The sequence below is a fragment of the Salvelinus alpinus genome, chromosome 7 (genome assembly GCF_045679555.1).
Source record: "Salvelinus alpinus chromosome 7, SLU_Salpinus.1, whole genome shotgun sequence".
Taxonomy (NCBI): Eukaryota; Metazoa; Chordata; class Actinopteri; order Salmoniformes; family Salmonidae; genus Salvelinus; species Salvelinus alpinus.
In genome coordinates, this window is record NC_092092.1 from 59,089,999 (window position 1) to 59,104,302 (window position 14,304).

At 45.7% G+C, this 14,304-nt stretch overlaps 1 protein-coding gene across 2 annotated transcripts in view; it reads right to left on the reverse strand.

Annotated features, from left to right (window-relative positions):
- Window positions 1-14,304, reverse strand: part of LOC139581357 (amyloid beta precursor protein binding family B member 2-like) — a 60,096-nt gene that overhangs the window by 3,787 nt on the left and 42,005 nt on the right. The window contains exons 9-13 of one of the 2 annotated variants that reach the window (XM_071411015.1): window positions 5,522-5,636; window positions 4,320-4,395; window positions 1,335-1,415; window positions 1,031-1,146; window positions 632-814 (exon numbers count right to left, since the gene is read on the reverse strand). In XM_071411015.1, the coding sequence (XP_071267116.1) occupies window positions 632-814; window positions 1,031-1,146; window positions 1,335-1,415; window positions 4,320-4,395; window positions 5,522-5,636 (571 nt within the window). Of the gene's footprint in view, window positions 1-631; window positions 815-1,030; window positions 1,147-1,325; window positions 1,416-4,319; window positions 4,396-5,521; window positions 5,637-14,304 lie in introns of both variants that reach the window. The other variant, XM_071411014.1, reaches the window with a different exon arrangement.

Genomic DNA, 14,304 nt, shown 5'->3' on the forward strand with positions numbered 1-14,304 from the left:
ACATCCTGATTTAACCCTGGTCATACCCACAGTCCTAACCCTACCATCATGTCTACATCCTGGTTTAACCCTGGCCATACCCACAGTCCTAACCCTACCGTCATGTCCACATCCTGGTTTAACCCTGGCCATACCCACAGTTCTAACCCTACCGTCATGTCCACATCCTGGTTTAACCCTGGCCATACCCACAGTCCTAACCCTACCATCATGTCTATATCCTGGTTTAACCCTGGCCATACCCACAGTCCTAACCCTACCGTCATGTCCACATCCTGGTTTAACCCTGGCCATACCCACAGTCCTAACCCTACCATCATGTCTACATCCTGGTTTAACCCTGGCCATACCCACAGTCCTAACCCTACCGTCATGTCCACATCCTGGTTTAGATTGTTAAAATATAATAGAATGATAGACCGTGAAAAATAAGTGGACAATGTAGACGTGTCTGTCTGTCTGTCTGTCTGTCTATGTCTGTCTGTGTCTGTCTGTGTCTGTCTGTGTCTGTCTGTGTCTGTCTGTGTCTGTCTGTGTCTGTCTAAGTATGTCTGCGCCTGTCTGTTGAAGTCTGTCTGTGTCTGTCTGTCTGTCTGCGTCTGTCTGTCTATAGCCATGTGTGTGAGCTCACCACACAGGCTGCCTGGACAGCCTCAGACACGCTGCCAGCGTTGGGGTCACACCAGAACACGTGACACTGGAAGTGCTGGTTCCCAGAGTCCATGACGAAGGCGAAAGTGTGGGTGTCCCGGCCCACGCCCATGAAGGACAGGAAACGCACGCGGCCCTCCACCAGTATCTCCTCCTCCTCTTCCTGTCCAGGGGACCAATGGGCAAGGCAAGAGACGGGATTATTAGAGAACACTCAGATAGAAATGGAGATTGTTTTTGTCATGATGAGGGAGGAACCAACAGTCTCCGTCCGTGTCGATCACAGGTGAATCTATTGGATAACAAATAAAATCCTGAATGGATGCTGTGGTGAAGTCAGTAATAATCTGTAGTTAAGTGGAGAAAAGATGCTACGTGCCTTCTCCTTGATAACAGCTACAGTGGCATCTGCTACACTCAGAGTAACAGGGGTCCAGTTCTCTTTCCCTGTGGAGGACACCAGGCTCTCTATAGCCCCGTTGATGATGTCCATACCTGTAGAGAGAGCGAGAGAGAGAGAGTGAGAGAGAGAGAGCGAGAGAGAGCGAGAGAGAGCGAGAGAGAGGTGAAACCTGAATTCGTTTTCTACCTTCAGTATGAGTACGGGAGTGTGGAGCATGTTTAACGGGACAGGTGCAGGTGATTAGGCACGGCTGTGTTAGTTGTTTCCTTACTTCTCTTACCTATGGGGCGAGACACGGACGTCATCCCCAGGTAGTGTACATGGAACTTCTGCACCAGCTCAGTCTTTGGCATGGGAAACTCTGTGGGAGAATACACACATAAGACACCAAGGATACACACACACACACACACACACGGCAGGGAATACACAGTACAAAGCACATCCGAGCAAAGACTCAGACAAACAAATGTCCAAACAGGCTTATTAGTCTAAAATGCAGAAATACAGATACTTGTGTGAAAACTGGAATATTTCAGTTCAGAATTTCAGAATATATCTAATTAAGAAAAAAACTGAAGATGGTTATTCATACAAGTGGGCAGAACTTCAGAGAGACTGAAAAACAAATGTCTATTTACAGGCCGGCCTGAGGGGCAGGAGGGCTTCCCTCCCTCTAACACAGAGAAGAGGATCAGATGGTTTAAACACCAACACCCCGGGAAAATGACAGAACAGGAGTTAGCCCACTTCCTATTACACTCTGCCCGAGGGTCAGGAGAAACGAGGGATGGAATTAAAGGAGGGGAGAGACGGTGGAGGGATCTGGCGAGTGGAGTGCACAGACGGTTTGGTCGTGCTAGCGAGTGGGCGATGTTCACCCAATGAGAGCTTTGATCTCTCAATAGGGGTTGCTGAGAGTCAGGGCTCGCTACGCAACACTAATGGGCTTTTAATGAGCTCAGCTGCTCCTGCGAGCTCAAAGCCAATGTAGGACTTTTATTCTATGCACAGAACAAAGGTGTTTCCACTGCAGTCAGCAGATCCTGCCTCAAAGCCAAAGTTATGGGATGAGTTGTTTTTTATTATTATCTATCATTAATTAACTTCGCGTGAAAAGGAGGATGGATATGTGTTGTGGCGTAGTGGAATGGAAAATGTGGAATAGCATTAACACCACGATGTGAGAAAGGTTTGGTCCTGTGTTATGAGACGTTGTACTGTTGTCAGCATAATTCAGGAAGTGAACACAGCACGGCTATCTTTTTCATTAACACGTGTTTGCAGTCCAGTTCTGGATTCATAAGGGGCATTTTTCCATTTGCAGTGAAACACACATGAAATATAGAGAGGGCGTTAAAGGGATACTTCGGGATTTTGGCAATGAGTTGCGTGTAGTTTGAAGGAAGTTACTGTCTAGTGCTAGCGCAACTGCTAAGTAGCATTAGTGCAATGACTGGAAGTCTATGGGTATCTATGCTAGCAGATACACTACATGACCAAAAGTATGTGGACTCCTGCTCGTCGAACATCTCATTCCAAAATCATGTGCATTAAATATGGAGTTGGTCCCCCTTTGCTGCTCGAACAGCCTCCACTCTTCTGGGAAGGCTTTCCACTAGATGGTGGAACATTGCTGCAGGGACTTGCTTCCATTCAGCCACAAGAGCATTAGGTCGGGCACTGATGTTGGAGCGATTAGAACTGGCTCGCAGTCGGCGTTCCAATTCATCCCAAAGGTGTTCGATGGGTTTGAGGTCAGGGCTCTGTGCAGGCCAGTCAAGTTCTTACACATTGATCTCGACAAACTCTTTCTGTATGAATGTTGCTTTGATGAACTGGGGCATTGATGCACAACTGAGCAAGAGGACAAGTACATTAGAGTGTCTAGTTTGAGAAACTCTAGTCTCAACGTCAACTCCTCTTTCTATTCTGTTTAGAGCCAGTTTGCGCTGTTCTGTGAAGGGAGTAGTACACAGCGTTGTACGAGATCTTCAGTTTCTTGGCAACTTCTCACATGGAATAGCCTTCATTTCTCAGAACAAGAATAGACTGACGAGTTTCAGAAGAAAGTCCTTTGTTTCTGGGTATTTTGAGCCTGTAATCGAACCCACAAATGCTGATGCTCCAGATACTCAAATAATCTAAATAAGGCCAGTTTTATTGCTTCTTTAATCAGAACAACAGTTTTCCGCTGTGCTAACATAATTGCCAAAGGGTTTTCTAATGATCAATTATCCTTTTAAAATGATAAACTTGGATTAGCTAACACAACGTGCCATTGGAACACAGGAGTGATGGTTGCTGATAATGGGCCTCTGTACGCCTATGTAGATATTCCATTAAAATATCTGTCGTTTCCAGCTACAATAGTCATTTACAACATTAACACTGTCTACACTGTATTTCTGATCAATTTGATGTTATTTTAATGGAGAAAAAAATTAGCTTTTCTTTCAAAAACAATGACATTTCTAAGTGACCCCAAACTTTTGAACGGTAGTGTATATAAAAAGACAACGCAGGAGTGGCTTCGGGACAAGTCTCCGAATGTCCTTGAGTGGCCCAGCCAGAGCTCGGACTTGAACCCGATCAAACATCTCTGGAGAGGCGTGAAAATAGCTGTGCAGCAACACTCCCCATCCAACCTGACAGAGGTTGAGAGGATCTGCAGAGAAGAATGGGAGAAACTTTCCAAATACAGGGGTGCAAAGCTTGTAGCGTCATACCCAAGAAGACTCGAGGATGTAATCGGTGCCAAAGCTGCTTCAACAAAGTACTGAGTAAAGGGTCTGAATACTTATGTAAATGTCTTATTTACAGTTTTTTTTGTTTAAATTGGCAAAAATGTCTACAAACCTGTTTTTGCTTTGTCATTAAGGGGTATTGTGTGTAGATGGATGAGGGGAAAAAAACTATTTAATCCATTTTAGAATAAGGCTGTAACGTAACAAAATGTGGAAAAGGTCAAGGGGTATGAATACTTGTGTATATTGAGGATGTCATTGAAAAGCATGCTAGCAGATACCCATAGACTTCCAGTCATTGCGCTAAAGCTAGTTAGCATTGGCTCGCGAAACTACCTCTTACTTCCTTCATACTGGACACAGAGACATAAAAATAGTATCCACGAGTTCATCTGACTGTGGGGAAGTAGTTAAAGGGTCTAATAGCCAAAATCCTGAAGTATCCCTTTAACACTCAACTCCAATTCCCTAAACAGATATCAGTACTACTGTATGTGTGTGGGTCACCAAACTCCTACCCTGGAGAGGAACATCGGAGCCTGTTTGGGATGAGCTGCCGGCAGCAGCTTTGGCACTCTTCCTCTCAGCCATAATCTGGAGGAGTAGACGAGTGGAGGAGAGAGAGAGGACAAAATAGGAGGAGGGAGAGGGAGAGTCAGAGACAGGGGAAGAGAGGGGTTAAAAACAGGGGGGATAAAGGGGTAAAGTTAAACAAAGAACCTTCAAAGTGTTTAAACTTCAAACTAAGAAGAACAAGTCATTATGTGTTTTTTGAACTAAAATGTAGAAATATTTAAAATAAATATATCACTCCATTTTCTCTTCTCCATCTCTTCCTCCTGTCTTACTGATGTAGGGCAGCATCCCTCCTTAACAATAACGCGGAGGGCACTGCAATGTGGCGCACTCCCTGTTCGAAATAGTTGATTCATTGTAGGTGTCATTAATCAAAGTCTACGGTGAGTCTGCAACTCTGCTCACAGGGGAACACACACACGCTCAAATACACACACTCGTTGCACTGCACGACAGCAGAGTCCGAGGTCAGTACGTTTCCCCTCTGCAGTAGGAACTGTGTTTAAATAGACAACGTGGAGTGAGACACTGATTTACTGATGCACACCCGCAAATGAGTCACTTTGTTTGGGGCCCGGATGATTCTTTTAATTCTGTCTGGGACTGCTAAACCAACAAATGATTGATTAAGAGCTGAGAAACACTGAGAAAAGACATGGTGACTCTTTTCAAAGTAGGTCACCATCTCTTGATCGAACTGTAGATCATCCTCGCCAGGCTAATATTCTTTATTTTGTTGAGTCAAGTGTTCTTCTCAAGGTCATGTATGGTCTCAACCCTACAGACCCTGCCTGAGTTGTCAATGTCTGAAACAGTAGTCAGGGGATTGTTTTAGAGTATGGTAAAGGAACAGGACATTCTGACTCAGTTACACACAGAGCTAGCACCTCCCTAACCCTGAGAGGATTAACACCCCACATTAAAAACTGCCAACTGCCCTGGGCCAGAGAGTGGTGTTGCTCGGGGTACACATACTGTAAGCAGGATTACAATGCTTCCTTCTATTTCTTCGACTTGAGTAGGGAAACTCAACTTCAGTAACGTTTCACTGTGAAGATAGACTTCTGTGACAAGGCAGGACATTTATATGAGCGTGTCTGTCTGAGTCTCCTTCGTCTCTGTCTGAAACGGCAGGCCCACTCACCTTGGAACAGATTTCGTGGAGACTCGTTGCTATGGCTTCTGCAGGGGTATCACATCGAAACACATGACATTTCAACACCCGCGTGGTTTTGTCTCTCGCCACATAGGCAAAGTCCCTATAGGACGCACAGAAGATATCATATGACATGAATATCGACAGTATATCAAATTTACATGTATGTATATGGCAGATAATTCAGTCAATTAGTGCCTGTATATTTGACCATTGAATCATTTTTTTGAAAGGCATGGGGTAGAATACAGAGGCTTCCACTAGTAGGAAATCTCTTCTCTGAATTAGTAAAAGGCCAATATATATACCCTGACATGTAATGTATGGTTGAACTATAAATAGAAGGTACTTTGTTCACTTGTGTTTCCATAGATGAGCGATGATGAGTGCTTCCTTATCCTTAGTGCACAGTTATTATCATACTGGATTATCATTCACTGCCTCAGGAAGATAACTGTGTCTTCTCTAGGGTGCACACATGGCGTGCACACACGCACACACACACACACACACACACACACACACACACACACACACACACACACACACACACACACACACACACGCGCGCGCGCACACGCACACAGGAAATGCCATGCTGAGAACATCAGACAGTTGCCACATGCCAGAGAGGAGGCAGTGACTCCCAGAGAGAGAGAGAGAGAGAAAGAGGAGGCAGAGAGAGAGCGAGAGAAGCAGAGAGAGAGAGGCAGAGAGAAAGAGGCAGAGAGAGAGAGAGAAAGGCAGAGAGACAGAGGCAGAGAGAGAGAGGCAGAGAGAGAGATGCAGAGAGAGAGCGAGAGAGAGATGCAGAGAGAGAGCGAGAGAGACAGAGAGAGAGCGAGAGAGACAGAGAGAGAGAAAGGCAGAGAGAGGCAGAGAGAGAGAGAGAGGCAGAGAGAGAGAAAGGCAGAGAGAGAGAGACAGAGAGAGAGAGAGAGAGAGAGAGAGAGAGGCAGAGAGAGATAGAGGCAGAGAGAGGGAGAGAGAGTTAGAGAGAGAGAGGCAGAGAGAGAGAGAGAGAGAGAGAGAGAGAGAGAGAGAGAGAGAGAGAGAGGCAGAGAGAGGGAGAGAGAGGCAGAGAGAGAGAGAGAGAGAGAGAGGTGGATGGGGATGAAATACAACACCTGTATACATACACCATCAACAGAGAATCATCAAAGTATGGAGCAGGGAGGGAATCTGGAAAACCATGGACAGAAAAACAGAGTGATAAAGGAAGAATGTCAGATAAAGGAGAGGGGACTGGGGAGTGGAACCATGGTGAGGGGCCATGCAGGGTAGCAGAGCAGAGCCACAGGTGCAGCTGTGACACACACACACATACTCAGCGTTTATCACAGTGGTGCTTCTCTGTTTATGAGTCCATTACCAGCCCTGTCTCCCTGCTTAATCGTGTGCTCACACACTTTGGGTCGATAATACTCTGATCCTGGCCAGCGGAGAGAACGGAAGGGGGAGGTGTGTGTGTGTGTGTGTGTGTGTGTGTGTGTGTGTGTGTGTGTGTGTGTGTGTGTGTGTGTGTGTGTGTGTGTGTGTGTGTGTGTGTGTGTGTGTGTGTGTGTGCATTTAGGCATTCTGTCACACAAGCTGCAGGACATTTCATAATTCTGTCGCAGAGTATGGTGGCCTCGTGTCTATATGAGTTTAAAGTATTTTGAGAACAGAAGCAGAGATATAGTATTGAGATAAAAAACAGCGTGTGGTGACTGAGTGAGCGTCAGTCTGAGTACTGTATTCTGTCTAAAGAGAGGAGCTTACTCCCTGTCAGTCTGAGTACTGTATTCTGTCTAAAGAGAGGAGCTTACTCCCTGTCAGTCTGAGTACTGTATTCTGTCTAAAGAGAGGAGCTTACTCCCTGTCAGTCTGAGTACTGTATTCTGTCTAAAGAGAGGAGCTTACTCCCTGTCAGTCTGAGTACTGTATTCTGTCTAAAGAGAGGAGCTTACTGTCTGTCAGTCTGAGTACTGTATTCTGTCTAAAGAGAGGAGCTTACTGTCTGTCAGTCTGAGTACTGTATTCTGTCTAAAGAGAGGAGCTTACTGTCTGTCAGTCTGAGTACTGTATTCTGTCTAAAGAGAGGAGCTTACTGTCTGTCAGTCTGAGTACTGTATTCTGTCTAAAGAGAGGAGCTTACTGTCTGTCAGTCTGAGTACTGTATTCTGTCTAAAGAGAGGAGCTTACTGTCTGTCTGTCTGTCTGTCTGTCTGTCTGTCTGTCTGTCTGTCTGTCTGTCTGTCTGTCTGTCTGTCTGTCTGTCTGTCTGTCTGTCTGTCTGTCTGTCTGTCTGTCTGTCTGTCTGTCTGTCTGTCTGTCTGTCTGTCTGTCTGTCTGTCTGTCTGTCTGTCTGTAGTACTGTGTTCTATCTAAAGAGCAGATCTAACTCCCAGGCTGTCTGTCTGCCTGTCATGTCACTCCCCAGGCAGCTGAAGAGGTGTGTGACTGCAGGTAAAATGGAGGACTTGACACAATGATTACATTGACGATAGAAGGCAACACATGTAGCACACAAACCATTTACCTTTCTCTAGGTCCAGGGAAGCAAATGGGAGATAGGAGGGAGGTAGAAAGGGGGGGAGGAGAGACAGAAGGAGAAAGAAAGAAAGAAAATGCAGATGAATACTGGGGAAAGACACGGTTAGTACATTGAATATTCAGGGGAGCAGAGTGACTCAGACTTAATTCTACAGAAGTTGTATCACAGAGCATGCTCTTTGGCCCCAATCAGAAGGTGTCTCCATTCCCTGAGCAGTGTATGTGTGTGTGTGGAAGCTTCATCTCTATCAGCCTCTGTGTACTTTCATTTTAGCGGCAGAGCTTAGCGTTCTGCTCCATTATGACACATCACACCTTTGCTGTTTGACATGCCAACATACACACTAAACCTATTGTATGTGCAACTGAATCACTCTCTCCACCTCTCTACCTCTCCACCTCTACCTCTCTCCCTCTCCACCTCTACCTCTCCACCTCTCTACCTCTCTCCCCCTCTACCTCTTCACCTCTCCCTCTCTCCCTCTCCACCTCTCCCTCTCTCCCTCTCTCCCTCTCCACCTCTCTCCCTCTCCCCCTCTCTACCTCTCTACCTCTCCACCTCTACCTCTCCATCTCTACCTCTCCATCTCTACCTCTACCTCTCTCCCTCTCCACCTCTCCACCTCTCTACCTCTCTACCTCTCCATCTCTCTACCTCTCTACCTCTCCATCTCTCCACCTCTCCACCTCTCCACCTCTCTCCCTCTCTCCCTCTCTCCCTCTCTCCCTCTCCACCTCTCCACCTCTCTCCCTCTCTCCCTCTCTCCCTCTCTCCCTCTCCACCTCTCCACCTCTCCACCTCTCCACCTCTCCACCTCTCTCCCTCTCCCCCTCTCTACCTCTCTCCCCCTACCTCTCTACCTCTCCACCTCTACCTCTCCATCTCTACCTCTACCTCTCTCCCTCTCCACCTCTCTACCTCTCTACCTCTCCACCTCTCCACCTCTCCACCTCTCTCCCTCTCTCCCTCTCCACCTCTCTCCCTCTCCACCTCTCCACCTCTCTCCCTCTCTCCCTCTCTCCCTCTCTCCCTCTCCCCCTCTCCACCTCTCCACCTCTCTACCTCTCTACCTCTCTACCTCTCTACCTCTCTACCTCTCTCTCTCCCTCTCTCCCTCTCTCCCTCTCTACCTCTCTCCCTCTCTCCCTCTCCACCTCTCCACCTCTCTCCCTCTCTCCCTCTCTCCCTCTCTCCCTCTCTCCCTCTCCACCTCTCCACCTCTCCACCTCTCTACCTCTCTACCTCTCTACCTCTCTACCTCTCTACCTCTCTACCTCTCTACCTCTCTACCTCTCTACCTCTCTACCTCTCTACCTCTCTACCTCTCTACCTCTCCACCTCTCTACCTCTCCACCTCTCTCTCTACCTCTCTACCTCTCTCTACTTTCCCCCCAGTTTTTTCTCTTGTATCCTCCATCTATCCATTCCCCTTTAATCTCCCTTCATCACTCTACTTTCCACTTCTCTCTCCTACCCCTTCTCTCCCCCCTACTCCTCCTCGCTCTCCTACCCCCTCTCTCTCTCCTACCCCCTCTCTCTCTCCAATTTTCCACAGCAGCTAAGCTAAGAAGGTGAGGGAATGAGCAGTACCAGTTTGGCAGTCTCTCCTCCTCTCCTCACCACTGTTATATAAGAAACATAATATACTCTACTATACAGACGAGAAGAGAGGGAGTCAGCTTTTCTTATTCAGGACAGAATGAGGGTTAATTCAAACATATCCTGGCTTTGATGATCCACTTCACTTATCAGTGAACAGAGACACAGAGAGAGAGAGAGCTAGACATTATTAGTACACCCGAGATAGCTAGACAGTATTAATAGAGACCAGAGAGAGCTAGACAGTATTAGTACACCCGAGATAGCTAGACAGTATTAATAGAGACCAGAGAGAGCTAGACAGTATTAGTACACCGAGATAGCTAGACAGTATTAATAGAGACCAGAGAGAGCTAGACAGTATTAGTACACCCGAGATAGCTAGACAGTATTAATAGAGACCAGAGAGAGCTAGACAGTATTAGTAGAGACCAGAGAGCGCTAGCCAGTATTAGTAGAAACCAGAGAGAGCTAGACAGTATTAGTAGAAACCAGCGAGAGTTAGTCAGTATTAGTAGAAACCATAGAGAGCTAGTCAGTATTAGTAGAAACCAGAGAGAGTTAGACAGTATCAGTAGAGACCAGAGAGAGTTAGTCAGTATTAGTAGAAACCATAGAGAACTAGTCAGTATTAGTAGAGACCAGAGAGAGTTAGACAATATGAATAGAGACCAGAGAGAGCTAGACAGTGTTAGTAGAAACCAGAGCTAGACACTATTAGTAGAAACCAGAGAGAGCTAGGCAGTATTATTAGTAACCAGAGAGAGCTAGACACTATTAGTAGTAACCAGAGAGAGCTATACAGTATTAGTAGAAACCAGAGAGAGATAGACAGTATTAGTAGTAACCAGAGAGAGATAGACAGTATTAGTAGTAACCAGAGAGAGATAGACAGTATTAGTAGTAACCAGAGAGAGATAGACAGTATTAGTAGTAACCAGAGAGAGATAGACAGTATTAGTAGAAACCAGAGAGATAGACAGTATTAGTAGAAACCAGAGAGATAGACAGTATTAGTAGAAACCAGAGAGATATACACTATTAGTAGTAACCCGAGAGAGATAGACAGTATTAGTAGTAACCAGAGAGATAGACAGTATTAGTAGAAACCAGAGAGATATACACTATTAGTAGTAACCAGAGAGAGCTAGTGAGATAGGCAGCAAGAGAAACAGCTGCTCCCTGGTTCAAACAGGGTGTACTGAGACATTACTACTGGTGGTTCCACCACATCTCCTCACAGCAGGAGGCCAATCCACACACACACACACACACACACACACACACACACACACACACACACACACACACACACACACACACACACACACACACACACACACACACACACACACACACACACACACACACACACACACACACACACACAAACCTCCATTTCATTTGGTAAAGTGTTGAGGCGACACAGATGTGAAACCCCATTAAAGTTTACCGATACACCTGACTGAAGCACAATCATTTTACCGGTGTCACACCGATCCTATTTGAGTGAGATAACACCCTTCGGTTAGAGAGAGGGGTTTTACCCCTCCCCAGTCAGTCACTATCATTAAGGATCAGTTAGCTGTGACCACCAGAGATCAGAGAGAGAGAGAGAGACAGGCAAGACAAAAATAATGGTGTTCCAAAAAAGGTCCAGTCGCCAGGACCACAAATACAAATTCCATCTAGACACCGTTGCCCTAGAGCACACAAAAAAATTATACATACCTCAGAGCCACAGGTAACTTCCACAAATCTGTGAATGAGCTGAGAGACAAGGCAAGAAGGGCCTTCTATGCCATCAAAAGGAACGTAAAATTAGACATACCAATTAGGATCTGGCTAAAAATACTTGAATCAGTTATAGAACCCATTGCCTTTTATGGTTGTGAGATCTGGGGTCCGCTCACCAACCAAGAATTCACTAAAGGGGACAAACACCAAATTGAGACTCTGCATGCAGTATTCTGCAAAAATATCCTCAGTGTACAACGTAAAACACCAAATAATGCATGCAGAGCAGAATTAGGCCGATACCCGCTAATTTTCAAAATCCAGAAAAGAGACGTTAAATTCTACAACCACCTAAAAGGAAACGATTCCCAAAACTTCCATAACAAAGCCATCACATACAGAGAGATGAACCTGGGGAAGAGTCCCCTAAGCAAGCTGGTCCTGGGGCTCTGTTCACAAACACAAACAGACCCCACATAGCCCCAGGACAGCAACACAATTATACCCAAACAAATCATAAGAAGACAAAAAAAGAATTATTTGACACGTTCAAAATAATTAATACAAAAAACTGAGCAAACTAGAATGCTATTTGGCCCTAAACAGAGAGTACACAGTGGCAGAATACCTGACCACTGTGACTGACCCAAACTTAAGGAAAGCGTTGACTATGTACAGACTCAGTGAGCATAGTCCTGGCTCTCAAGAGAAGACAGGCTATGTGAACTGTTGGATTCGGGGTAAACTTTGAACATTGATATATTAGAGATATGATAGATCAGACGCAGAAGCATAGTATTTAAAGGAGTGTAAGAGACTGGTTTTTACATCAGAAGTTAATGGTTCTCTGTAGAAGACAGATGGCTTTGGAATGTGTTGGGTGGACGGGAGGAAGTCACAGGATTGCTATAGGGGAAGCGGATGGACATCTGTGGATTAGGCGAAGGAGGGGTTGAGGTCAGTCAGATCCCCTGAAGGGAGAAATTATGGTTTATTATCCTGTTACCCTCTTCCTGTGGAACCATAAGATGTAAGGACTGGAGAGAAGGAGTGCCTGAAGTGGAGAACATATACTTGTGGTGGTGGAAACATGTATTTGTCTGAATTACAGCTGTATCGACCCTTTGTGAAGAATTAAACTTGGTTAAGCTTCTCTAGTGTCCGTGAGTTATTTACTCTGAAAAATAAGAACCTAACAGAACACTGTCCACAAAATGAGGTGGAAACTGAGCTGCACTTCCTAACCTCCTGCCAAATGTATGACCATATTAGAGACATATATTTCCCTCAGATTACACAGACCCACAAAGAATTTGAAAACAAACCCAATTTTAATAAACTCCCATATCTACTGCGTGAAATACCACAGTGTGCTATCACAGCAGCAAGATTTGTGACCTGTTGCCACAAGAAAAAGGCAACCAGTGAAGAACAAACATCATTGTAAATACAACTCATATTTGCACATCACTACAGCACTGTATATAGACATATTATGACATTTGAAATGCCTTCATTCTTTTGGAACTTCTGTGAGTGTAATGTTTACTGTTCATTTGAATGATCTATTTCACTTATGTATATGATCTACTTCACTGGCTTTGGCAATGTTAACATATGTTTCCCATGCCAATGAAGCCCTTCCATTGAATTGAGAGGCATTCAGGTATTGGAGGTCTCACTAAGCTCCCCTGCTGCTTTAATGGTTAGGGCCGGGCTGTAGGAACCAGGGAGGAACCAGGGGGGTAGAAGGGAGAGGAGTGGAGGCCCAGGGGGGAATGGAGGCTCTGGGGCAAGGAGAAGGAGAAGGGGAGAGGTCCCCTGAGGTAGGAGTGGTATGACTGGAGAAGAGTGGGAGGATTTGGGGGAAGTTGGGGTGAATGGCAAGGGGTAAGAGTAGGAGTTAGTAGGATGTGGTGATTAGGATGGAGGGAAGTGTGGAGAGGTGCAGGTGGAATGAATTGAGGAGACCAGGAGGAGGTAGTCAACGGTTACCATAACCATAAAAGGCTCTGGACACTTGCACCTTGATTTCGCAGCTAGCTAGCTGCAAACCGTGTGACTATTGGCTTACGTCGACCCCGGAGCAAACTCAAATCATTCTGGAGCTAGCCAGCTGAGGAGTTCCATCACCATCCGGACCCGTTTCTTTTGTTGCTGCTGCAGATACGGAACCCCACCGGGCCTTCACGACTGACTGCCGCGACTGACTGCCGACGTTATCTGCCCGAGGGATTTATCCAACTGGCACCTCCGTCCCGACGTTACCTGAACGCTCATCTGAGGCCCGCTAATCGTTAGCTGTCTTATCGGCTGCTATCTGAACAAGTATATCGGACAACTATTATTATTATTATTATTTATTTATTTTATTTTTTTCCTTGGGTCACTATATCTATTTTGCCAATTTGGATTGATCCCCTCTACCACACGGAACCCCACTACACGGAACCCCACTAACCTACCGACGGAAACGCACGAGGTATCTACAAACAGACCTCCATCCTATGCTGCTACCGATAGCCATATACCCGGCCAGCTGTCTGGATCGCCACGACCCCAACCAACCTCTACTCACTGGACCCTTATTGATCACTCGATTAGCATGCCTCTCCTTAATGTAAATATGCCTTGTCCATTGCTGTTCTGGTTAGTGTTTATTGGCTTATTTCACTGTAGAGATTCTAGCCCTGCTCTCTATACCATATCCAACCTCTCAGTTCCACCACCCACATATGCGATGACATCACCTGGTTTCAATGATGTTTCTAGAGACAATATCTCTCTCATCATCACTCAATACCTAGGTTTACCTCCACTGTATTCACATCCCACCATACCTTTGTCTGTACATTATTCCTTTAAACTATTTTATCGCCCCCAGAAACTTCCTTTTACT